Source organism: Lepidochelys kempii, chromosome 15 (genome assembly GCF_965140285.1).
Source record: "Lepidochelys kempii isolate rLepKem1 chromosome 15, rLepKem1.hap1, whole genome shotgun sequence".
In the NCBI taxonomy this organism is placed as follows: Eukaryota; Metazoa; Chordata; order Testudines; family Cheloniidae; genus Lepidochelys; species Lepidochelys kempii.
In genome coordinates this window covers 16754591-16781678 of record NC_136394.1, presented here as the reverse complement: position 1 = coordinate 16781678, position 27088 = coordinate 16754591, and the positions used below count along the sequence as shown (strand labels likewise).

Below are 27088 nucleotides of genomic sequence, written 5' to 3'. Positions count from 1 at the left end.
TTTGTACAACCCTGTAAGGCTTTCCTTAGTAGGGACTGTGTGTTTAGGGTTTAATGCAACAACCAGCTTCCCTTCTGAGTTTTACCCACCCACCCACTGAAAACAAAACTGAAACGGAATCTAGTGGTGAGAAATTTTAAAGCATTTTCACACATGGCCAGACACGACCCTCCCTAGACTGTGCACTGACGAGATGGTGTCCCTGACCTACCTGAAAGTCAATGCTTCCAATTTCTAAATCCAACTGTTAACCAGCTAGCCAGAGAGGCCAGCCCAGTCAGAGCCTCCCAGCTGTGTGTTTGTAAATGTTTAAAAATTGATGTAGATGCTAATGGGATGGAAAATGCATGCATTGAATATACATCTGATGATGCTTATTGCAGAGTTCACGACACTGTTTGTTTTTCAAGCTCCATACAGATATGAATAGCTTTTACGTAGAATTATCTACTTTTACCTAAAATCTATAAAATGTCATTTTAAAAACTAACCTCTTTTCATCCAAAAGTCACTATATAATTGCATAATTTTATCAGATTTTTTTTTAAAAAATGAACTAAATAAAAATCCTGTCCCTAACAATATGGCTTTCCCAAAGAAGGGGTTCTTGCCGTCTTTTTTTAATTGTGGGGAAGTGCAGTGGTTTGAGCAGCTCTCAGAACCCCAAATGCTGCTCTGTGTGGGTATGTTGGCACTGCCAAGAAAAACTCCCAGCAGTGCGTCTCAGAGCCCGAATCGACTGACTCAGGTTCAAGGGGCTCAGGCTGATGGACTAAAAGGAACAGTGTAGATGTTCACGCTGGAGCTCGAACCCTGAAACCTGATGTGAATGGGGCCCCAGCCCAAGTAGGAATGTGTAGTATTAGCCCACAGCCCAAGCCCTACAAGCCTAGTCAATTGACCTGGGCTTTGAGACTCACTGCAGTGTATACATGCCCACGTGCATGCTTTCTTTGCTGTGTTCCTTTCAGATAGCCTCTGTTGCTTCTATGCTCTGGGATCTCTCAGCATGACTTTCTTGAAGGCTTGTGAATCTGAATCATGACGTTATTGAGGACAGATTGTGATTTGGGGTGCTCTGAAACATTTCCATGTTCTGTATCTGGAAGACTGTCTGTGTGCTTCCTCCATATATCTGACCAAAGAATCTCATCCATAGCTACCAATCTGGGCCCCGATCCTGCTTAGCTTCATTACCGTGAATAAACCCATTTGCACACGTGTGTTTGCAGGACTGGGGCCTTAGCTACCTCTCTCTGATTATATTCTCTCTTCCCACAGCTCTATCCAAATTAAATTTAACAGTGATCTAGAACTGTTTCCAAGGGATCTATATGTTCATGGACGAAGTTGTTCGTGTCTATTTTGCTTATGATTATTGAGCATTTAAGCGAGTCAGTCAAACAGCAAGTATGTTGGTTTCTGTTGTCACATTTAGCATTAGCCTTTCCATTTAAAAAAAAAATTGTTGGTAACATTTGTGGCAACACTTGTAGCTTTGGGATCAACCCTCTACTTGGAAGGAACTTGGGCCTGAAGGGAGTGAGAGGAGGTCTCTCTCCTTTATGGGAGAGAAGGGGGAGGAGGGGCGGGAGAAGGAGGAAGGTGAGATAAGTAGGCAAGGGTAATGTGAAGTTGGTTTTGATAAAGCATTTTGAATTTGACACAGCCAGAGACAGAAGCTGGTGAGAAGATTGAATGAGGATATGGTTGGAGCCAGTGTAGGGGCTGATGATAATTTTAGCAGGGTTGGTTGTGTGTAGAGTGGAGTGTGAGCAGAGGTAAAAAGCAGGGATATTGGAGAGGACAAAGTTACAGTAATCAAGGTACTTGGGCAAGGGGTTCAGAGGTGTCCTTCTGAGTTTGTATTTGTATTACAGTAGTGTTTATAGGTTCTACTTGTGTCCTGGGCCCCATTGAGGCAGTCCCTTCCCCCAAAGAGCGTTGTCTAAATAAAGACATACAACGGGTAGCAGGGAGAAACTGAGGCAGAGACATGCAGTGACCTGCCCAAGGTCACACAGCAGGTCATTGGCAGAACCAAAGTCTCCTGAGTCCCAGTCTGGTGCTCTATCCTTTAGACCACTCTGCTTCCCAGTCACCAGGAAAGTGAAAATTGTAATATCAAACTGGTAACTTTATTTTTATAGTCACCTGCACTCATAACTGCTTAAAGCACTTAAACTTCCTTTCTCCTATAAACCTTATGTTTTTCGCAGATGTTGCTCTTTGATCAGGATACTTTGAGGATAGACCTGAAATGCCCACTCTCTACAGAGAACTTAAAGGTGGTTTTGTATTCACTCTGCCTCCACACTGACTTGGAAGCAACTTGATGCTGAAAAGATATTTTGTTCCGGTTATAAGGAGATGTTTCCATTGTCTGACAGCAGTAGAGTGGATGTAAATAGAGAGGGGTTTAGAAGCACAGACCTTCCTTTGGGGATGTGTGACATCTTTCATGAAATGCAGAGAAGTACTGAAACTTACTTTTGACTTCAGAAGTTGAAGTGGGATCTAATTGGCAGTTTCAAACAGTGAACAGGATTGGAGGATGTATTTGGATCTGCATACAGTAGCTTACTAAACATCGAGCAAGTTAGGAGCTTCCCATAAATGCATCTAATTATTAAGTACTTTTGAATACTATTATGTAGATGGGTCTTTTCATAGTACTTGTACCCATTAATACCAAAATGCTTACTGGTGTTTTTTGTCATTATAAAACTTTTCCCAGTGTAAGTCCACAGCACTCTGCCTGTAACAGACCAAATACTAGCCCTAATGAGGAAGCAACAGTGGCCTAGAGTTACTATAGGCTAAGATTCAGGTTGCATGCTTTTTGCCAACACAAAACAGGACTACCTTTTCCACAGAAGTTCTGTATTATCTTTTGAAGGGTCCTCAGCATAGCCATTTCCTCCAGCTTGCATCAGAACACTTCCCTCACTGGTATCCATTGTGAGTCTGAAGTGACTCCACTGTGACTCTGAATTACTCCAGTGTGTGATAATGAAGGGCAGAATGTGATCCCTTCTCCTTCTTTGGTATGGCATCACGGAAGGTCGACATCCAAATCTGTCATCCACTTAGTGGCTTTCAGTGACATGGAAAGAAGTAAGGCTTTCCCTCTAGAGAATGATTTTAGATTAGGATTAGGTGTGCCATGGTTTGTATATCTTCTCCACATTTGCATATCAGGCTGTCCTTCATTTTCCATTTGTGTAATAGGTAATTGCAACACTCGTGTGAGGTAGTGATGTGATTCACTGGAAGCCAAAGGATGCAGAGTTCTGTTCACTCTGGTTGCCTGGTGCAAACTTCCAGAAATCAGGAGCAAGTGAATTAATATTTATGTTTTGAAATGAAAGAGTCAAAGTGAACTCCCTGAAGCATGAGTAACCTAGAAAGAAGTTTTTCAAACCATAAAGTTAGCTGCCAAGCATGGGGTGATGTGTAGATTTTGAAAGATCTGTTTTTGTTTTCTAAGTTGCCTTTCCCCAGGCACTGAAGATAAAACTCAAAGAACCATCCTGTCAGGGTGAGATCCTGAGAGGTGCCAGCCCTAGCTGAAATATTGTCTGCCTAACTGCATCTGTTGAGGCTCTTAGACAGCGCCCATCACTGTGGAATCTAAGTACCATGTCATGGGTGTACGTGCTTTTTAAACAGGAATAGAAAGTCCCTGGTGAACCAGTGAGTGTTTGAAATGTGATCAGCAGAGGTCCCATAGTTCTGTCCCAGTCCGCACACAATTCCTTTTCTCCGAATTCCCAAGTGACGTTTATTTTCTTCACACTGGGGCAAAATATCAAATTGTAAATAGCACCATCTGTGAACAAAGGCAAAGGGCCCAGAACTGCAAGGTGCAGTGCACTCCCAGAGTCCATTGACCTCTCATGGGCCTTTTGAAAGCCAGAATGCCTCTGGAGGCCCAGTGGAGTGCAGGGAGTGGCACCATTTACAGCAACCATTCAACAGGTGTAGCCAGCAGTTTTCCCCCAAAACACAACTGCCCTGGGGCACAGAGAGGCTGTGGCCCCTCTCTGTAATCTCCCCATCTCAGGTCACTTGCGCTGCCAACATTGCTAGCTGCTACTCTTTCCTTTTCCTGGCTGAAAGCCAGTTTATGCTGCCTCACCCCTATGTGGGCGCACTACTGTGAGGAAGGGCTCTCTATGCGCACTTCTCCTCCTAGCTCACTCTTGTGATGATGGCAAAACTCAGACTTTGTGTTGTGGGCTTCTTGAGTGCACATGTGAGTTTGATTGTCTATTTAGTTGAGGCACCAGCATAATGTGTCTTTGCTTTCCCATGCCCTCCATGTGTGTCTCTCTCAATCTCTCCTTTCCTCCTGTCCCATTTTGGGGTGCAATTCAGACCAGTGAGAGGTTGTCATTGCCTGCTCTGTAATCCAGGGTGCCTTCAGTGCTCTGCTGCTCTGGCTCACAGCCCAGACACCAACAACCAGCAGAAAAGCATTCAGTTCCCTAAGTATCTGTGTGCTGTGCAACCCTGGTACAGCGCTCTGACCCCAGCTGCCTACCTACAACACAGCAGCCCCACCTGATCTCCACCTGCCTTTGCTACTACTGGCCACGTGACCCCAGCCCCAAATTTCCCCAAAACTATCTGCCCTGAAATGTCCAGCCCTCATTCACAGGAGTAATAAGGTCCATTGCTGCTTTAAAGAGCTGAAAACACAGCTGTTTGTTGCCTTAACTGGAGTTAACAATCACTGCAGTTCAAACACAGTACTGGGTTGGTTTAGATCAAGAGTAAAACAAGTTTATTAACAAAAGAGAGATTTTAAGTGAGCTCAAGTACGAGAAATAAAGACAAAAATAGTTACAAGCAAATGAATGTAAAATATGCTTTCTAGTGGCTAAGGCTTGACTTAACTCACTATGGCTTTTCGAAGAAATCTATCTTGAACTAATCTTTCTTCTTCCCAACAATGGCTGACTTTCTGTCAGTCAAGACCTTCCACAGAAGTACAAGGTAGCTGGTTCCCCTTTGTCTTCATGGGTGAATGATCTTTGCCTAAGCAGGTTTCTCACCTATGTTCAGTGCCCAGAGACTTCAACCTCTCTGGTTGAAAGAACCATCTTTCTCAGCTTGCAATAGTCCAGTCCCTTGTGTCTGTTCAGTGATGTATCCCAACATGGCTTCTCCTCTCTCTTTATATCTTCCCCAACACACTGTTTTGTCCCCAGACTCAGGATGACCTCATGCTATTCTTCCGTTTCTGTAGACTTCCCATTCCCCAGCTGATTCACATGTAAAGAGTCTTCCATTGTTTTTGGCCACACCTTGCTTAATGGTGGATCACTTCCTTCCCACCTGTCTGGGAGAAAACCTGTTTCTCCTTTTGTTTGGTCACAGATCATAAAGCATAATATCAATGAGTATTCATAATTCCTCAAAGTGTTTAATATAGATATTTTCCAGTTATATTGGTCACTAGTATGTCATTAGCTTTTATAAAAGACCTTACCTGATAATTTTTATAACACAGAAATATAGTATATAATCATTTGATTCAATTACTTATCATTTGAGGTTCAGACCCCCACAAAAGGCTATCTTCCCCATTTGCGAGGTTGATGGCTTTGTCTGCCTTTTATGTGAATGTGCCTTCTTCGTCTCTGATGATGGCAAGCAAACACACGTTCCTTTGCCTAGGCAGACTGGGTTTATGCATTGCTTGCCAAACGTTTTAAGAACGTAATTCTAGGTCAGCGAATCAAACTTGATTTCTACCAAAAGGCAGTTATGATCGAAAGGGTGATGGCACCTCTCTACTCAATTCTGTGTGAAGTCTGAGTCACCTCTGATGGGTTTTGTGAGGGAAAATAAGTGTTTTCGCATTTGTTTTAGGAAAAAATCCTCTCATGATTTCTAGACACAGATAGAAACAACTTTAAAACCATATCAACTACTAACAATAAAGAATTCCTCAGTCAAGCTCTCCTCCACCACACCCCTTTCTCCCCCCATATCCTATCCACCCCTGGAGAGCCTGAAAAAATAGATAGGACTTGCAGTGTATCCTAAAAGTCATTGAACCTAAGTTCCGTCAAACCACAGGGGAAGAAGTGAATTCTAAGAAGGGGGGAGATAGTTTCCGTGTTCACTTGTATGAAGTGTCGATTTTTTTCAGCATTATCTGATTACTGCATTTTTCTGGGTAGCTGGTATGTTGCTTTCTTTGAAGGCTGCATTAATGACTTCATTTAGCATGGAGTCCCCAGGTGTTCTTGGTTTGTACTCAAGGGTGGTGGGCAGACATCCATCAGAGCTTCCAGGTTTTCTGCTTGTGTAGGTGGCCCAAACTCCAGCAAGGCAGATGGGCCAGGCAATGTTCTTGGTTTGTTTTTTGCAGTCGCTGCAATTGCTGGGTCTGACTGAACAGGAGGGGTGACAAAATAGAGCTGTGTGGCATACCGCACATGAGGCGCGAACCTTCAGGGCAAATGAGCAATCACCAGACACTACCATCTGGGTCCTTTCAGGGAGAAAAGAACAGAGCCATTCAAGTGTGACTCTTCCTATTCCTGCCAGGGGCCACAAATATGTCAAAAACATCCTTGGTCAATAGTAACAAAGATAGCTTATAAATAAAATATGTATTTTATAATCAGCATGGACATCTGATTTTCGTATACCAACAGGAGATCATCAGCTAACAAAACCATTCTAATCTTCATGCCATGCCCCAGACTGAAAAAGGGTCAGGAGATTCTGTGGGTTAGGAAAGGATCATGGGCCTGATTGAAAAGGGTCAGGATTGGGCAGAGGGAAAGGTGTGATAACTGGCAAAATTGTCAGTGTCAAGAAACCTTGAGCATGGGCCAAATTGCCACTCTCTAGGTCATCTTGCCCTTCTGAAAAGAGGCATTGATAATTCACACCACTAATGGATCCAGTTTGATCACTAGATTTTATCAGCTGTCAGGACAAGCATGGGTCCAAATCAAAAGTTGCAGAAAGATGCTCCCAAGAACTTGGGAGTGAGACTGGCTGGAATGCAGAAGATTTTGCATTTGTAACTTTCTTCTCTGCCCCTCGCCCCCACTCCCACACATTGATCTGAAGTCATTGAGGTCACCATCCTGATCAGACTTTATCCTCAAAATAAATAGAAAACTCTTCACAGCAGGGGAATAATTGCCTCTTCATGCATGAATCATAGAATATCAGGGTTGGAAGGGACCTCAGGAGGTCATCTAGTCCAACTCCCTGCTCAAAGCAGGACCAATCCCCAACTAAATCATCCCAGCCAGGGCTTTGTCCAGCCTAACCTTAAAAATATCTAAGGAAGGAGATTCCACCACCTCCCTAGGTAACACATTCCAGTGTTTCACCACCCTCCTAGTGAAAAAGTTTTTCCTAATATCCAACCTAAACCTCCCCTACTGCAACTTGAGACCATTACTTCTTGTTCTGTCATCTGCTACCACGGAGAACAGTCTAGATCCATCCTCTTTGGAACCCCCTTTCAGGTAGTTGAAAGCAGCTATCAAATCCCCCCTCATTCTTCTCTTCTACACACTAAACAATCCCAGTTCCCTCAGCCTCTTCTCATAAGTCATGTGTTCCAGTCCCCTAATCAATTTTGTTGCCCTCCGCTGGACTCTTTCCAATTTTTCCACATCCTTCTTGTAGTGTGGGGCCCAAAACTGGACACAGTACTCCAGATGAGGCCTCACCAATGTCAAATAGAGGGGAACGATCACGTCCCTTGATCTGCTGGCAATGCCCCTACATATACATCCCAAAATGCCATTGGCCTTCTTGGCAACAAGGGCACACTGTTGACTCATATCCAGCTTCTCATCCACTGTAACCCCTAGTCCTTTTCTGCAGAACTGCTGCCGAGCCATTCGGTCCCTAGTCTGTAGCGGTGCATGGGATTCTTCCGTCCTAAGTGCAGGACTCTGCACTTGTCCTTGTTGAACCTCATCAGATTTCTTTTGGCCCAATCCTATAATTTTTCTAGGGCCCTCTGTATCCTATCCCTACCCTCCAGCGTATCTACCTCTCCTCCCAGTTTAGTGTCATCTGCAAACTTGCTGAGGGTGCAATCCACACCATCCTCCAGATCATTTATGAAGATATTGAACAAAACCGGCCTGAGGACCGACCCTTGGGGCACTCCACTTGATACTGGCTGCAAACTAGACATGGAGCCATTGATCAGTACCCGTTGAGCCCGACAATCTAGCCAACTTTCTATCCACCTTACAGTCCAAGTTAAGCTAACTCAGATTCACTAGGCTGCTTACCCATAGGTATATGGACTCTGCAACACTAACAGTTTCACACAGTGACATAATGTGTGGTCAACATAGCTATGGGAGAAGGAGATGGATTCTACTCTGGCTGAAGCATCATCAGTAGAATTTTTAGGTTCGTTCCATTTACAGTATCTTTCTCTCTTTGCTGGTGATGCAGGGATTAGAAAGAACCCAGCTTGACTTTCAACCTCTAGGGTGGGTTTGCAGCCTTGTCAGTTAGAGGAAAAAGTCTTTACTTGCAAACAGATCATATTTGATGTGCAGTTAATGAAGAGAGAAACCCTAGAATGTCTTTTTATTTTAGAGAGTCCATTTTCAAATAATGACACTTTAAAATTGTTTGTTTTGTAGGCAGTACATTCTTTCCCCCTTCCCCTGAAAATGAAACAAATTTTGCTGCCACTGAGAATTAAAAATCCACAACTTTGGCAAGAAAGAAAGCATTAACATTTGATGTACTGTACTTAAAGAATCCAAGGTCAGACGTGAGTCTTCAAGGACTATTCAGGGAAGAAAGTGATTTACATAAACTGTGCATTTTAGTCATCCAGCCAAAAGACTCAGTGCTAACTTTGGAACTGAAGCAGGGTCAGTTGTTTTGTAGTGATGGTGGGACGTTTTTAAAAGATGACTTACAAATGCTGAATGTATGTATTTCAGCAACACTCCCCCTAACCAGAGTAAAGGGAACCTTCAGCATCTCACCCCTCCCCACACCAACCTCACTGGTCGGAATTTCCCTCTCCTCATGCCCCGCTAAGGGGGACGTCACCCTCCCTTACTGAACTACCGTGTTGGGGACCCTCCGTACTTTTCTCAGTTTCAAGTTCCGCTCTCTTCCTGCTGAATATGCTGATGGGACTACGAGCCCCTAAAGCCTCCCTCTCCTGATTAGTGGGCAGAGAGAGGGTTGTTGCTAAAAGCACTTTGAAGCCAGGAGGCCTCACAATATGCACTGAGCACTAGTGGGCACTCAGAATATTGTTGAACTAACCCACTTCTAATGTTACTTTGCAGGTGTCAGGGTTCCCTCCCCACTCTGAACTCTGGAATGTAGATGTGGGGACCCACATGAAAGACCCCCTAAGATTATTTCTACCAGCTTAGGTTAAAACTTCTCCAAGGCACAAATTCTTGTCCTTGTCCAATATTGCTGCCACCACCAAGTGAGTTAGACAAAGTTTCAGGAAAAGGACCAGTTGGAGTTCCTGTTTCCCCAAAATATCCCCCCAAGCCCCTTCACCCCCTTTCCTGGGGAAGCTTGGGAATGACATACCAACCAAATAGGTAAACAAGGTGAGCACAGACCAGACCCTTGGGTTTTCAGGACACTAAAACCCAATCAGGTTCTTAAAAGCAGAACTTTTTATTATAAAGAAAAAAGTAAAAGAAGCACCTCTGTAAAATCAGGATGGAAGGTAATTTTACAGGGTAATAAGATTTAAAACACAGAGGATTCCCCTCTAGGCAAAACTTCAAAGTTACAAAAAACAGGAATAAACCTCCCTCTTAGCATAGGGAAAATTCACACGCTAAAACAAAAGATAAATCTAATGCATTTCCTTGCTATTACTTACAATTTGTAATCTTAGATGCTTATTTCAGGTAGGGTTTTAGGAGATGTTTTTCCTGCCCTGGTCTCTGTCCCAGAGAGAACACAAACAAACAAAACCTCCCCCCACAGATTTGAAAGGATCTTCTTCCCTTATTGGTCCTTTTGGTCAGGTGCCAACCAGGTTATTTGAGCTTCTTAACCCATTACAGCTAAAGGAGGGATTTTATGCTACCCTTAGCTGTATGTTTATGACAGCAGGTTACTTGGAAAGGGAGAGCAGTATTAGCTTAAAGACTTTGCCTCATGGAAAATGTTGAGTTTCATTGCCACATCTCTTATCTAAATAATGTATACACTCTATATTTTATGTGACTAAAACCAAAACTGAGTGCCTTGTCCTGTGCAGTCTTTTTCTGCTACAAGAGTCTTCTCCCCACCCCTCCCCTCCATATCCCCGTCTAGTTCTGGATGCCTCTCAGTCTGCTTTATATTCAGACTGACTCATTCTCTTGTACTTGCGCTTTTCATTTTCTTGGGTATCTCTGATATCTTATTCCATACATTCCAATAGCATCCTTTGTGTGTCTATGGCTTTCATGCCAGTATCTCTTTCCAGTGTGGCTATAGGGGGTAAACTGTACAAGAGCTTGCTTAGTGTTAGAAGTGTTGTATGTAACTTACTAAAATGTTCAGTAAAGTCATACACTCTGGTCTTTGTTTTCTATGTAGAAAAGTCCCTTCTTGATTTTCCCTTACGATTTGAATCTCCTGTATCACATTTTTTGGTAGCTCCTTTCTGCATTCTTCAAAGACTATTCTGTCCTTTTCTTCTGGGATCACAATCTGTACTGGATATAGTGCTGTTGATCAGATCTAACCAGTACCTTCTATTGTAAGAATACCACCTATCCTGATATCTATTGCACCTTGAAGTGAAGGCTGTATGGATTATTCAAGACTTTAGTTTTCTCATCTCTCCTTCATATGCTGCAGCATTTTTCTATCCAAAAGGTATCTCTTCTCCCATCCCTCTCCAGCTTGACATTCTGTATTCTACATTGATCTACAGTGAGCTGCATTTTCCATCTATCATTCTAAGCACTTAGCTGTTAGATCTGACTGCATTTGTGCTACCTTAAACTGCTTCCATTCAAAGAAGCTTGCAAATTTATCTTGATATTCAGGTTGCTTTGTGCACCATGTACTGAAGCACAGAATACAAATTGAATGGCACTGATGTGAATTTTATAAAAACGCTAATCATGTTTTCAGTCCTTTTTAAAAATATATATTCTTCAAGGAGATTTTTCTCAAATGATGTAGTGTAGAACAAAGTATCTTGTTGAACTACTGGAATGTTTGCTGCTTATGTCTTTTGAAAGTGCCCCGGGTTCTATTGAAAATGACCATGAACTCTGGTTTTACAACTGTTTAATTCAAAAACAGTGGATTACATGGTTTGTAATGAAGTTACCAGCCCATTGCTGAAATAGGGCAGAAGTCCAAGATTTGCTGAGTTTCTCTTTTTTTTTTATTCTGCAAGAATGTTGGTTTCCATTACTGACATGATTGTTTCCTTTTGGCTCATTTGCCTAGTTGCTTAGGGAACCATTCGCTTTCTCTACAAAGTGTACTTTTCTGTGACCTTGCAGAGGAACAGCAGTTCCAGTTTGGGATTCCTCTTGCACCATCTGGTGGTAGCTATTGCAAAAACACTGTTCGAATTGGCTGACGTAGACACCTCAGAAATGGATAACCATCAAGCTACAGTTAGGTGTTCTTCAAAGATTGATGGACTCACTATATGGCTTTGCCAGGGTCCCATACACCATCTTTGTATGGAGTGTGCTCCTCTTCTTTGAAACTGTGAGTTGGAGTTTATGCAATGATAGAAAATAAACCAGCAATGCTTCTTTTCTGCTCCAATAACCATTCTTAGGGGTGCAGTCTGTCCTCTCAGCACAGCACATATGTGCATCATTTCCCATGCCTATAGGGACAACTAAACTGCTGAATGGATGAGGGAGAGTATGGCAGTCTTGCTCTGAGAATAATCACCTTGGTTTGGGATTATACGAACATGCCAGGGTAATGTACCTACTACAGTCATTTCCACTATTGCCAGAATGTTGTTTGATATGGGTGCAATATGCACATAGGCATAGATAGGTTTCATGGAGGAACTGATCTGTGACTCAGCAACAGTTCTATGCACAAGACCAGGATGTGATTTTTCCCCCCCACCCCCCTCCGGTTCATCTGTTGTGATGAGATAGAAGTGCTGGAAGTTATACCTTCCACTACCATGTGTGGAAAAAGATGCTTTGAGGTGGTCAACAGTGACCCTATAAAGAGGGGACTGGATTGTTCAGAAGTTGGTAGTTGGATTATAGCACCTTCCCCCTTGGGGTTCGCATTGTGACCAAACATTCATTCCGAACTGATGGCTGTTCGGGGACCATGCATGGTGGTGAAATGCACTTTGTAGTCTCCGTCCACATCACAGGAATTACTACTGTTGTTGGCAGTCTTAGCAAAGAGACTGAGGATTGAGAGGGCCATGGAGACTGAATGCCCTCTTGTCCCTCAAGGTGACCCCTCCAAGACAGGGTTGAGGCACATTGGTGAGATAGTGTTGGGAAGCTTGCATTATTTCTGCCTGGTCTGCTACTCTTCTGTGGATAAGGAGAGAACTGTCAGCCTGGCACCTTGAGCGTGCTAGATCCACATAAAATAGACTCCTCTGCCAACTAAGGAACAATATTAACGGACAGAAGAGAAGCTCATCTGGTCCCCCTCAGTTAGGAAGACGGGACTGCAACAATTGTAAAGAGGGGCTGGCACAAGAGAACCTCAGACTCCCCTGAAAAGGGGGACACAAGCCTGGAGAATAGAAATGTTTTAAGGAGGGAAAGGAATATAATTCCTTAGTAGCTGTTTCCATACAATCCCAGTAACTGCCTGGGGGCCTCTATACTCGGTATGAATGCTTGAGGACCACAATGGCCATGTCACCTGACGTTTCTCCTACCTCCTTAAAACGCCAAAAAAAAAAAAAAAACCAACAGCCAGTTAACTGACTTCTGTACCTTGTTTTTGGCAATGAAAAGGGTATAGATAAATTTAACTCATGCTTTTCCAGGAAAAAGCTATCTAAGTTCTGGTTCAACACAGCTCTTAAGCACATGCATAAATCTGTTTACTTCAGTGGGATTTAAATATATGCTTCAGCGCTTGCTGAATTGGGGCCATAATTCAAATGACCTTTTAAAGAAGCAAAAGAAAAGCAATTGACATTTTTTTCTTGTTGACTCATTACCAGCTTTAATGATCCTCTTCTTTTTTAGCTCCATTTTTAAAATGGATATAGGCAATTATCCATATATTACACAAGTACCTGGAAAAATAATTAAGATAATCTTGAAATTCAGGAAATCGGTTTAGAAGAGAAGCAGGTGCTTAATGGAGGTGAGACCAGCTGTGCTTCTCGGGACTCTGCAAAAATACTTCAGGGGAAAAAATGTGTGAGGCCTCCACACAGCACTGGAAGGAAATTACAATAATTCAGACAAAATCTATCCTCTGAGTAGCAGAACTGGCTTCTGAGGGACAAAAACTGGAGAAAATAGAAAAGTTTTTTTCAAGTGAAAATAATGTTTAAGAAAAGAGTGAGGTTGAGGAAAATCCTTCAGGCAGAGTGGTGGCATTAGCAATACAAGGCTCTCATCTTTGCTAATGTGCATCAACTCACGAAGGGCACTCATACTAGTCCTGTTTCAGCAATCCCCCTCATCCTACAAGGCTAGCCAAGCTGGTATGGGAGGGCCTTAGAATAAGCAGTAACGGGCAGGAGAATAAAAATATGAGGGGAGGGGGTTAATTGGGGGGGGTATCATTCACCAAATTGTCTGTAAGTCATTGCACCCCGAGCAGAAATGTACTGGTAATTAATAAAGGAAGTGCAGAAAACTAGACAGAAAAAAAAGGCGGGGGAGGGATGCTCCTACACTCATGCTGGAAATACAGGGAAACAAGCAGGAAAAACAGGAGGCTCTCATGCATGAGGACCAGTAATGACAGAGGCATGGTGGGACACACGTGAGTGGAATGCAAATATCTAAAGGCAGGTTCTGTCTGCAGTAGGTAGGATGTGGAGGGGGGAAATGGAGGTGATGTGGTTACCGTGTATCAATAATACCATGTATCAATAATATAATAATCACTAATGTGAAGAGATGAGGAAGATGAAAGTGTCTGTGTTCAGATAAAGGATACAAAACCTGGCATTGATGATGAGGATAAATTATAAGCTATGTAACTAGAGAGCAGGGGAAGATGAACCTCTCCTGGAAGTGTTTCCAAAAATGTCAAAGTTATGACTGCATCTAAAGCAGTGTTCTTAAGTGGACACTGACTGAAGAATTGCCAACTATTTAACCACAGACCACTATGAGCTCCTATACAGACCTGATATCCCTCTTACAATAATGTTTTGTGTGTTGTAACACTATCTTTATCCTTCTGGCTTGTCTGATGTATGTTTAAAGTTAAAATTTCCATAAAAAGATTATCGAAGGTGTCAAAATTCCAATAAATGATCAGTAAGAGAGTTTAATTCCGGAGATTAGCTAATGGAAAAAAGGATACAATCCACATATTGTCAAAGAATATTTTTACTTGATGTCAGAGAGTTCCCTATTTCAAACGTGGAAACAGCAATACAAGGTCTGGCACGAGGGCAGTGGGGAATTGGGGGTGGAGTGGTCACAAATTTAGTGAATTTGTGGTGCAAATGAATTCTAGAAAGTCACAATAGCAATGAAGTTCTTTTCCCTGCTATAGCAGATTGTATCCACACACCAGTTAGTTAACCTCACAACACTCCCATGAGCTGAGTGTTTTCCTCTTTTATAATTGGGGAAACAAAGGCACAGAATGGTTGAGTGACTTGCATAAGGTTAGTCATTCAGTGTTAGTGGTTCTATTCTTGACAAATCCTGGCTTTCCCAGCCTCCTGCTCTAGCCATTCAGTGATACTGCATCCTATTAGGACATTACCTCTCTGAAAGGATTGAAGTGACATTTAGTGAGCAGTGTAAAATCAGCTGTGGTACGAAGTATAATGTATAGAGAGAAAAAAGAGGTAAGAATTTATGCAGTATAAGAGATGAAAGACCAACAAGACCAATAGAATTTAAAAATACGAGGAAGATTTTTTTTAAAAAAAAAGTGGTTGAAAAGAAGGTAGTAAAAGACCTGGAATATGAAAAAGGATGATCGTCTTTGGGAAGTGGGTAATTGTAGTGATTGGAGGAAATAGATATAAGGCATGCAAGAATAAAATAAGGGAAGCTAAAAAGAAATATTCCTGTCTAGGGCAGTCAAAGGAGAGAAGAAAGAGTTCTATAAATACACCGAGAGAGATACTAGGGGAAAATACAAAAAGCTATTAGTGACTAGGGGAACAGTTGAAAGAGAACTCCAAAATGCCTAATATTTTAAATAGCTATTTTTTGCTTAGCCTCCAATAAAAAAGGGAATGATATCGCAGAAATGGGAGAACTTGGGACCAGGAAGCAAGGGACTTATTTGAGACAAGAATGATGCTGGAATCAGGGCTTGCCCCCCGGGCAGGTACACACTTGTCCATGGAACAAATAATGGTCACTGGTTGCTTCAAACCTAGTTTCAGACAAAGAACAGGTGAATCCTTCAGTGGTTTAAAACAATGTCAGAGCAGCCTGGGGTGCAAGTGAAATGCTCAAAAATGTAAAATAAAAAATAAAAGCACATCCAAGCTTTTTATTAAAGCATGGAGCCTAATGTCTAGACCTTGCTATCAGTATGGAGCAAAGGCGGCTTCTCGGGCTGCCACTGAAGGAAATAAAAAAACAAAAATGTTGAAATTTAGCTCCTCATTGCTGATTGGGATACACATTCAATCTGATCAGCTGTTAACTTGAGTAGATTCACTAGAAGCAAATGAAAAAACTAAACAACCGGTAAAGAACATAGTGGAGGTACAAAAGGAACACACTTCACCCTTCCCTGTCAACCATTTGGGTCCCACTGGCTTTGGAATCTGCTTGGTCTGCAATAGTCCAAATCTCATTCTTTTTTCCCTGGCACTTTTGTGGAGTAGGGGTGGGGAGAGGAGGTAAAATTTAAGGGTGGGGGATTATTTCCTGGCTTGCTGGTGGAGAATTGTGCTGGTGCTATATTTGTTACATGGAAACAGTGCCCTTTCTAGCATTTGTATGAATCTAAATAGATTCAGCATGTTTATGCCAGGACTTAATTGTCCCTTTGTCTGTTCTGCACCGTTGTGCTACCTCTCATGTTGTTCATAACACCATGAATGTGTCCCAACCTGCCCTTGTGGTGAACTCTTGAAAAGCAACCTAGTCCGTGTAGTTGGAAAGCTTTACACAGAACATCTTCCTTTCCATGTTTACTCCAGTAGACCCCCTCTTTAGTGTATTGTATCATCCCCATGCTTACCAAAGCACTTCGGGGCATGGATTTTTTTCTCTGATGTATATTCCATGTACAGTGTCACTCTCCATTGACATTGCATTGGGTTGGCAAGTCCTTTGTACTGGTTACTTGCATAATCTCCTGTCATTAATGTCATGTATCATCCCCACTTGACGACTAGATCTTGGGAGATGGAGAAGAGAAACAGCCTCAAACTACATGACTGCCTATTCCTGACTCATAAATAAGCAATAATATAATATGAATGTGCGACATAAAAGCCTGTCACTATAGTGAAACATACTCTTAACAATACTACCATAGACAAAAAACACCTGTGATCCTCAGATTTCAATGGGTGCTTATACAAACATCAGTTCATGTAATTAGCATGACAAAACCACTCTAAAGTAAATAAACATCATCCATGTTGTACAGCACCTAGCACCGGGGGGGGGGTGCAGGTTCATGATTAGGGCTCCTAGGCGCTACAGTAGTACACACCGTGTATCATAATAACTGTATAAATGAAGACACTGAAGTTACTATCAATAACTTGCCCAAGATCACTTGGGAAGTCTGTGGCAGAACTGGAAATAGATTCCAAATCTTTTTAACTGATTCCAAATCTTCAAGTCCTGTGCTTTACCTAGCAAACTGATGTACTAACTCTGGGAATATTCTTTTAAAGAGTGTTCCATCTACCACAGCCTCTAGATTTAATACAATGCTTGTATATCTCTTCATATCATAATTGAACCAAAATTATTCAGTTGTATTTCTCTCCCACTTTCCAGTTGATGATTCTCATCAATCCAACTTTCCATGGCCACCTTTCAGCAGGCAGGCATGGGAGAGGGGTATATGGTATGATCATGCTGTACACTCCGACTTTGGGCATTATTAATCATGCCTAGAAAGTGACTGAAATTGAGTGTACAAAGCAGTGCAAATTGAATTCACACCCAGCTTAGCAATGCAGGTCTGAATTTGTGCAAACAGACCCAACCTCGTGTCACCCGGCTGTGAATACACATGCTCAGTGTGATTAAATATATGGAATCAGAATAACACAAAGACTTCTAAATGTTCAGTGGTGAGGTGGGATCTCCTTCCTGAAAATGAGCAGAGTGAATTTGTGTGCAGGGGCTCTCAAAATTGCGGAGTTAATATGTCCTACTGAGTTCCAGCATGCGCCACTTTCAGCAGGTGGGAATAGAATAAACTGGGTTTAACTGAAATCCTTATCCTTACTCTGCCAGTGTAGTGTGTTCTGACATGTTTCTCATACGTGTTGAAATAAAGACGTGTCAAATATTGATCCATATGTTGCCTCTCCTGTTTTTCCCCCTTCAGGCTTTGAACTGCTCTACCAGCCAGAGGTGGTCCGGCTCTACCTCTCGATCCTCACTGAAAGCCAGAACTTCAACACTTTGGAAGCTGCAGCAGGTGCTTTGCAGAATCTCAGTGCTGGAAACTGGACAGTGAGTCTAGCCTTTTCTTTTGCTTAATCCTAGTCAGAAATTGGTACATTGAAATTCCCTTTAAGCCCTCTAGGTCTGATGTCACTTGATAGCTGGCAAATTGCACTCTGTTACTTTTCTTTTGTGAATCTCTTTTGGAAGAGTTTTAGCTTTTGGTTTGAACAAAGTCTAAATTATTAGCTTTTAGAAAAGGTTTCAGTGTTACACAGAAGTATTTTAAAAATAAAATAGACTTCCATGTATACTTCTGCTGAAATATTCATCAGAGACGTGATCCCGAAGGTTAACAAGCAATGCTAGTCTAAAGTTAAAGAACAAACTCTGTCTCCTTCAGACAGACTAGAATCTCCCCTTTGTGGTATCTGGGTAGAGTTGTCAAGTGCCTAATGATTTTTGAATTTCAGTGAGACTTAGGTGGTAAGTCACTTAGACATTTTTGAAAATTTCACCTTCTGTTTTCACCTGTAAACAGGGAGGCATGAACTCCAAAAAGCCAAACTGGCATCTTTCTAATGTCACTCAAGCAATGTTGGAGATAAGACAGACACTGACAAAACAGAAGTAGAATTGCTTAATTCTGTTGATTCTCCAGTTGTTCTGACATTTCTCATCTTTCCTGTTGTCAGATAAGCTAGATGCCTGGAAGTTCTGTTTGGAATTCGCAAACAGTGTTTGTGAATATTGGCAACTTGCAAAATTGTCATGAGAATTTACTAGGCCAGGCACAAAATCTCCTCTCCCTCTTTACCATGCTGATCGATGGTAACAGATAAAAACTGATGCTCTGGGGAATAAACAACTATTCACTTGCCCCAGGCAAATAGAATTTTGTATGGCTGGAGTGTTGTCATTGCGGTTAAAGGGAATGCAAATCTTAAAATGAGCAAGTGTTACTTTTTAGACCACTTATCTGCTGCTGCTTTCATTTGTGGGTTTCTTCAGCAGTGCTTGTTTTTAGAGCTGGGTAACCATATTTACCCCAGGATTGGGTATTGTCCTGATTCATCAGATAACACTGGGAGTCGCATCTCAAAATTGCCACCAAAGCCTTCCTGTAAACCCCCCCGTCCCTCTACAGTGATCAGTCCACTCTTAGCAAAGAATACTGGAATGTCTCTGGACATGACAAAGTGAGGTCATCCACAGCAACTACAAGTCTGCGAAGAGTAAGGTGCTTTTCCCCACTCTAATTTGAACAGGAAGACGCTTTTTAAAATACAAGTATTTACAAACATGCATGAAACAATAGAAACAAGTAATTTTTTTAAAAGATAACAGGAGCTGTACATGTCTTGCTCTTCCCTCTAAGTGACCTCTTTTCTGATGGAGAGGAATAAATTTTCCATTGAGGCATATATAGTAGCCTATACTCTTCCTCTGCTGCTCTTAAATTTTATAGAACAGATGATATTTCTTCCCCAGCCCCCCCGCCAGCTATAAGATGAAATACTATCTACCTCCTTTTCGTGCTTGGTGCACAATAGACTTGGATGGTGGGATAAGTCACAGATATGTTGCCATGCAGAGTATAAGGAAGTACTGTTTGCATAAGGGAAAATTCTTCAATTTCATGCTGGAAAAAATCAGACCCCAACACTGAAAGAAATGCAGGAAAATGTGTCTCTAAATTCACAATGTTGTGTGTTGCTTTTCTTCCTGTGTGCTCACAGTGGTCCACGTACATCCGTGCAACAGTGCGAAAGGAGAGAGGCTTACCAGTCCTCGTTGAGCTTCTCCAGTCTGACTCTGACAAGGTTGTGAGAGCTGTGTCAATTGCCCTGAGGAATCTCTCTATGGATCGTCGCAATAAGGATCTCATAGGTACCTTCTGAGCTTCTCTTACAGGAATGTGACCCCATAAACACATGGGCACTGTAAAATTGTTTAGGCTTTTGTCAAGTATTGAAGCTGAGGTTTATTCTGCATACAAATTCCATTTGCGTTATATAGGAGTCTTGTGCATGCCCCAAGTGAAGAATTGCCATTTGAAAATTAAGTTTCAGCCCATCCAGTTTCCATACATGCACATAGTGTGATTTAATGGAAATGAATCTTTACTTTGCAGTAGATCTCAAAATAATTTGCAAAAATATAAAGGCTTTTTGATTTGATATGATTCCCCCTCTGGCCCCCTTTGCTCTGTCAATGAACGCTGCCTCACCCCTCCCACTTCCAGCCTTTTACCTTCTCCTGTGCTATCCCCTGTGTCGAGAAGCCCGGTACCCAAGTGCTCTCCATTCAGATCATCACCCTTAAAACTCAGCTTCTCTGCAATGCTCCCCAACTCTAATCCACATTAGCAAAAATGCACTCACTACTCATTAAATGGAAGTGGCAGAAGCTGAGCTCCAAATTAAAGCCTTTGTGTGGGTCTCCCAGTATATTTCCTGGGCAATTTTCCCGATCTGTTTAAACTGTAACCTCACCAAGCAAGAAAATGTTTGTGCTGCATACAGAGCACAGATGCTGATGCTTAATCAATACAAATCTCCAATTCTACTTTAATACGCCTACGTTTCATAAAAACCACGTCCAGTGTAGAGCTGTAGCTACCAAATGGTACAAACACACATCTGAGAGTAATGGGCCCAGGACACCGAGGCTTTACTTCAGTGCTGCCGAGCATGAAGGCCAAATGGACGTTCTTACCTTTCAGGGGAAGGTTAATATATGCACTGTTGCATACCTTGCCCCTGCAGACCTCTTACAAGGCTACGCTGAGTAAGTGTTGTGTGCGTGCATTAGCATTAATACGTTAGCCTCAGTTTATGAATGCTTGTTTGCCTCAGGCACAGCAAAGTGTGATGTATTGGCTGTGAAATTCTCAATAAATGTGTCAAACTTTTTTGCCTCTGATACCTGTAGTATTGATTATGCAGAATGAGTTTGCTTTAGATATCAGTTCTCAAACATCTTGAGAAAGTTAATGATAAATGCAGTATGAAATAGCCTTGAGATTCAAGGAAATTACATTAGAAAATCTTTAGACTTTGGGAACTTCCTTATATTTTAGCTTTCAGGACAGGAAGCTGTTTCTTGAAATGATTATTGGGTCTGGCTAATGGTAGCTCTTCCCCTTATCTAGGTAGTTATGCCATGGGTGAACTGGTAAGAAATTTGCCTAGCAGACAGCAGAGATCCGCTAAAAACCTGGAAGAGGATACAGTGGTTGCAGTCTTGAATACCATCCATGAAATCATTACTGACAGTTCAGAAAATGCAAGGTCCCTGATCCAGACACAGGGCATTCAGAAGCTGGTAGCTATCAGCAAGTCAAGGTAGGTTTCTTACTAGAATAGAAAACAAAGTAAAGAGGATACTGTACGAACCCCACTGTGATGCTTTGTGATGGTGCCCAGACATCTTGACCTTTCAGATGTGTAACTGAAGCACTTAAAACATGTAATAAAAACAAATCCTACATCAGTGACTTTAATGGGTTCATAGAATATCAGGGTTGGAAGGGACCTCAGGAGGTCATCTAGTCCAACCCCCTGCTCAAAGCAGGACCAGTCCCCAATTTTTGCCCCAGATCCCTAAATGGCCCCCTCAAGGATTGAACTCGCAATCCTGGGTTTAGCAGGCCAATGCTCAAACCACTGAGCTATCCCTCCCCTCCCACCCGAGTCAGGTCGGGTTGGGTTGGGTTGGGTGATAAAATCAGTAAGATAAAAAGTTCTGTCATTTCAGGGTACAATCTCTCTTTGTTTTATTTATGCCTTAGCATTATGCATGCATTTATCAGACATCATTTGCAGTGAAGCTGAGACCTGTGTTTGCAAAGCAGGAGACCTTTATCCTGTGACATTCCATTCCTGAAATGCCAATGATGCAACTTTATTTCTGTTAAAAGAAATGGTTAATGATCTGCAGTGATCATTCTGTCTGAAGGACAACAGTAATAATTGAAATGACGATTTGTACCATGTAGCCCTGTTGAAAAGCTGTATCCTGATTGGAGAAGGGCTTCCTTCTGTACTTCAGCCAATTAGAAATGAGCTCATTCACAAGTGCCTTTTCAACAAACTGTTGAGAGGCTGGCTGGAGATTTCTTTAGCCTTTGCCTTTTCATCAGTAAGGCCTTGTCTACATAGTGCTTTAGTCCACATCAGAGGGGTATAAATTTGAATTTGTGCTAGTGTGTCACTCACTAACTGGCCCGTGTGGACTGCGCCGGCATGCACTAAAAGTGCCCTACTGTTGGTGGTGTTGTCACAGTCGGGAACTTTGTGTGCAGCAGCACAGTCCCCGCAGCCCAGTTAGTGCACAACCTGCTAATGCAAACTAAAATTTGCACCCCTCGGTGCAGACAAAAGCACCATGTAGACAAGCCCTAAGTAAGAGTCAGCCAGAAAATGAAAGGAAAATGCTTTTCAGGTGAGAATTAGTTTTGTTTGTTGTTTGATCCTCATTGTCCTGTGGGGTGTGTTTCAAACCACTGGTTGATTTCAGCTAAATTCAGTTTTTTATATATACTCGGACCAAAATTTTGAAAAGTGGCCTCTGGATTCCCAACTTTAGACATTAAGTTCTTGTTTTCCAGAAGTGATTGAGTATTGATTTCTTTGGCAGTTTTGGGTGCTCAGCACTTCTGCTTTGATCTATATAAATGCCTGTTGAAATCCACTAGGCAAAAGGACAATGTTATCCAACTGGCCTCTGTACCTGCACACTATGCATATGAAAATCAGACATCTGCATATTTAACTACCTCTTGCTTATGTAGCTGTCTCTTGTCTGAGCAACTGTATGTTTACACATGCAGGTAGATGGACCCACATTAATAGAAGCCACTATAGAATTGGGCCCAAAGAATGTATTTTTACAGTGTCACATATTGCATTGCTTCTTGAGAAATAACAGACCTGCTAGGAAGTTATGGGTTTTAGCGTAAATGAGTTTGCATTCCTAATGTTTGAGGCTCTAATTTTGTCTCACAAATTAGCCAGTCCCCCAGGGAAACAAAGGCAGCATCTCATGTTCTTCAGATGGTCTGGAGCTACAAAGAGCTACGAAGTGTCCTACAGAAGGATGGATGGAACAAATCCCATTTCCAGGTAAAGATGCAGAGTCCTAGTCCAGATCAGTGGTCACAGAAAGCCCCATGAAGGTGTTTTATCCTTCACTCCATGTTGAGGCCCTACTCCCACTAATGACAATGGCAGGTAGACCAAGAACTCTAAGTTGGTGTTTTCCAGTGATACCATAATTTTACTATAATTGTTTTATCATAAATACAGTTACTGGGTGCATATCTAGAAGATCTGTGGCATGTGCCTTCCACATTTTAGGGGTTATTCCACTTTAGATGTACCAAGTCTAATCCCTACAAATATACATTGCATCAAGGAAAGACTTGGCCCATTTTTGTATGTTGCTGCTGCCTTGGGACATAGTCCATGTAGCGTGTTGGGCATCTGACTGTTTTTTATGTGAAGCTGCTGCTACTTCCTTTATCTGAAAAGTAACTGGCTTTCACTGTGGCCTGTAAAGAAGCTACTGGCTTGCCCAACCAGGTGATGACAGAAGGAGGAATCGTCAGCAAAACTTCAGAGAAATGAAAAATATCCAGAATCACAAATTAGATTCCAGGCGAAGATCAGTTTATCAAGAGGGGATGGAGTGTGAACAGGTTTCCATACATTTTGTTCAAGTTATAACTTTTTTAGAAAATTCGTTTTACTTCTTACTCTGTTTGCAGCAGCTTCTCAGAACATAAGAACGGCTACACTGGGTCATATCAATGGTCCATCTAGCCCAGTATCCTGTCTTCCGACAGTGGCCAATGCCAGGTGCTTCAAAGGGAATGAACAGAACAGGGCAATTATCAAGTGATTCATCCCCTGTCGTCCAGTCCCAGCATCTGGAAATCAGATCCCTAGGGACACCCAGAGCTCGGGGTTGCATCCCTGACTGTCTTGGCTAGTAGCCATTGATGTACCTATCCTCCATGAATGTATCTAATTATTTTTTTGAACCCAGTTATGGTTTTGGTCTTCACAACATCTCCTGGCAATGAGTTCCACATGTTGACTATGCGTTATGTGAAGTAGTACCTCCTTTTGTTTGTATTTAAACCTGCTGTCTGTTCATTTCATTGGTTGACCCCTGGTTCTTGTGTTATGTGAAGGGGTAAATAACACTTCTTTAGTCACTTTCTCCACACCAGTCATGATTTTATAGACCTGTATCATATCCCCCCTTAGTCATTTATTTTCAAAGCTGAATAGTCCGTCTTGTTAATTTCTCCTCATATGGAAGCTGTTTCATACCTTTCATCATTTTTGTTGCCCTTCTCTGTACCTTTTCCAGTTCTATTACATCTCTTTTGAGATGGGATGATCAGAACTATGCACAGTGTTCAAGGTGTGGGCATACCATTTATTTATTAGTAGCATTGTATTTTCTGTCATCTTAGCTATCCCTTTCCTAACGGTTCCTAGCATTGTTAACTTTTTTGACTGCCATTGTACATTGAGTGGATGTTTTCAGAGAACTATCTACAATGACTATAAGATCTTTCTTGAGAGGTAACAACTAATGTAGACCCCCTTCCTTTTGTATGTATTGTTGGGATTATGTTTTCCAACGTGCATTACTTCGCATTTGTCAACAATGAATTTCATCTGCCATTTTGTTTCCTAGTCACCCAGTGTTGTGAGATCCCTTTGTAACTCTTCGCAGTCTGCTTTGGACTTAACTACCTTGAGTACCTTTACTCTTCCATTTTGTCTTCTAGTCTGTCTCTGCAGCACCAAAGGGACCCAAAGGTACATCTGGCAAGTCTGGCTATGACGACAGTACTCTGCCGCTGGTGGATAAAAGCCAAGGTCAGTTCTGCTCATTGGTGTGGGCCATAATGATTTTCCTTTTGCTATTTGCCATGTCTGTTAAGTGTATTTCTCAAATTGGATAAATATCAGTTATCACTTTTTTTATGGTGCCTTTCATCCAAAGATCCTGAAGCAATTGACATTACAGACTATATAGACAATGATCACTTCCACTGCATGAAATGTATGATACCCAGTTCAAGATGAAAAGTTCAGTTGGAGCTTATAGGGAGTATTTTAGATAGGCATGAAGTAACTACCCAGCAGGAATTTAGCCAAGGAGCAGGCTAACTATTGTGGTAAGTCGATGGTATTTGTACTAACCACAAGTCATCAGATCTTGGTGTTATATCTCATGCAAAGGGCATCACCTCCAGCAATGCCCTGGGACGTTTGTTCAATGCTGATTTATTTGACGTACCCTCTGTTGAATCACCAGCCCTGTTTCCTGTGTCACTTAGCTTTGCAGTGGAGGTATTCTATCCAAGTTCTGACCCAGACCCAACTGTGCTTAGTTTGTCAGATTTGACAAAAATCACACCAATGGTTCCAGGGCTCCAGGCCATGTTGATTTCCTTAGTCTTTTAATTTTGATCATGATGGAAATAGAAACCAATGTTAAAATTACCCTCTCGAGGCCTTTGATCGCCTACTGATTGCTCTTGTCTCTGGGCAAAGAAGGGAACCTCATCCCATCTTGGATGGGTACAGAGATAAATTCTAGAAAGTATAGGTGGTTCAGAGGGGCACCGAGTTGGTGGCATCCTTTGGATAGAGGAATGTATGTGATTCAGAGCCATGGCATGAGGGAGATCAGTTGAGTGTGCTCTTTGGGGGCCTAACTCAGAATCTTTCTTCGTGAATTATCAGAACCTTAATATCGTTTCATTATAGCCTCTTGTGTCCTCATTATAGCATCTTGAGTGCAATAAATCATTGTCTCCTCTACTGCCTCCAGCCCTGTGATTAATCCCAGTCTGCTCTGTTTTCATGTCAGGAAGCATGGTACGACTAGTTTCAATGCTTCTGTTTTGTAGATAATGAGAAGGCTGGAAGTCGTGATATGATTCCTCTGGATGAACTTGGTCCAGGTAAATGCAGTCCCGGCTCAACCCCCTGTCTATTTCAATAGAGCACACTGTCACTCACGAGAAAGTTCAGCGCTTTTTCTGGGAGGTATTCTTTCATGTGGATAAAGCTGACATTTAAAAACAGAACTTTTCCTTCCAAAAGATCAGTTGTCTGTTTTTTTTAAAATGCGTATACTGCATATATGCTGGGATCCCCACTACTTTTTAACCAGATCATGTAAATATACTGAGAGCTTCCTGCATTTTAATCTCTTTGCTTTGAAGTGGTTGCATCCTGGAGTGAGAGATTCAAAAGCCATCAGATTTCAATTATTGCTTTTTTTAAAAAATGGGACACTACTTTTGTGAGCTTTAAATCTACTTAAATATCATATTCTGTCTGAAAATGTTTTTCCTGCTGTTCTTACAGGTTAGCACAAAAAATGACCCTACTTGAAAGAGGCTAGGGGAAAGAAGTACTTTATTGTTCAGTCTGTAATTATTGTCACTGTTTTCCTGAATTCAGTGAGAGAGTTAGTCAGCCCTGCTGCCTATATGGATCTTTCACACAAGAGAGGAAAGAGAAACATTTTTAAAAAATAGGAATACATGATTGTAAAAATCTGCCATGAGTGATAGGAATGGTGCCGGGGTTTTCTGTATAAAAGTAGAGCTTAACAGAAGGTGAACATGATCGAGCCAACAACTTTAAACTGTTCCTCATTGGCTCAGTGGGAGTTCTGCCTGGGTGAAGATAGAACATAATCTGAGCACAGAATTACAGAACTGGCTCTGCGTGTGCGTGAAAACTGGGACGAAGAAATAACCCTCCATTCTTCCTTCCATATATGAAATGCAGGCTATGAGAAAGTAATGACTTCTCCTCGTCTTATCAGTTCCCCCAGTCCATCAAGGGGATCTCTTGAAAGCCAGGCAGAATGGCTTAATTTTCCCAATACAAGTTATGGGAATGGCTCCCTTTCACCAGACTTCTCTGGAGCCTCTTTTGGGTTTGAGGCTTGCATGGCAGTGAAGAACAAGATGCTGCAGGCCATAGCACAATCCACGCGATCCGTCTCAATAACACTGGCATTACTGTGTGGTGTGCAGTCAATTGACGCAGTGGGCATCAGCTGCCTTGCTCATGGCAACCAGTACTGGACAGAGGGAGGAGATTTTACCAGTACTTGGAAAAACCTCCACCCTGCGGCTGGTGCACCTAATATGGCAAATGCAACTTGCCCACCAGGATCTGCAGTGAGAGAAGATTTCCCGAAAGCCCCATGAAATACATAGCCATTCTGCATAAGTAGATGAAGCAGTAAGGACCAAGGATAGATAAACTCTGAAGAGCTGGGTGGTCTGGAGA

At 42.1% G+C, this 27088-nt stretch overlaps 1 protein-coding gene across 11 annotated transcripts in view; it reads left to right on the top strand.

Annotated features, from left to right (window-relative positions):
* The window catches only part of ARVCF (ARVCF delta catenin family member), a 444466-nt gene that overhangs the window by 396941 nt on the left and 20437 nt on the right, over positions 1–27088 (top strand). For 10 of the 11 annotated variants that reach the window (XM_073313188.2, XM_073313190.2, XM_073313197.2 and 7 more), the window contains 6 exons: positions 17689–17816; positions 19487–19637; positions 20902–21094; positions 22762–22873; positions 24556–24646; positions 25687–25740. In XM_073313188.2, coding sequence (XP_073169289.1) covers positions 17689–17816; positions 19487–19637; positions 20902–21094; positions 22762–22873; positions 24556–24646; positions 25687–25740 — 729 coding nt within the window. The remainder of the gene's footprint in view (positions 1–17688; positions 17817–19486; positions 19638–20901; positions 21095–22761; positions 22874–24555; positions 24647–25686; positions 25741–27088) is intronic. The other variant, XM_073313193.2, reaches the window with a different exon arrangement.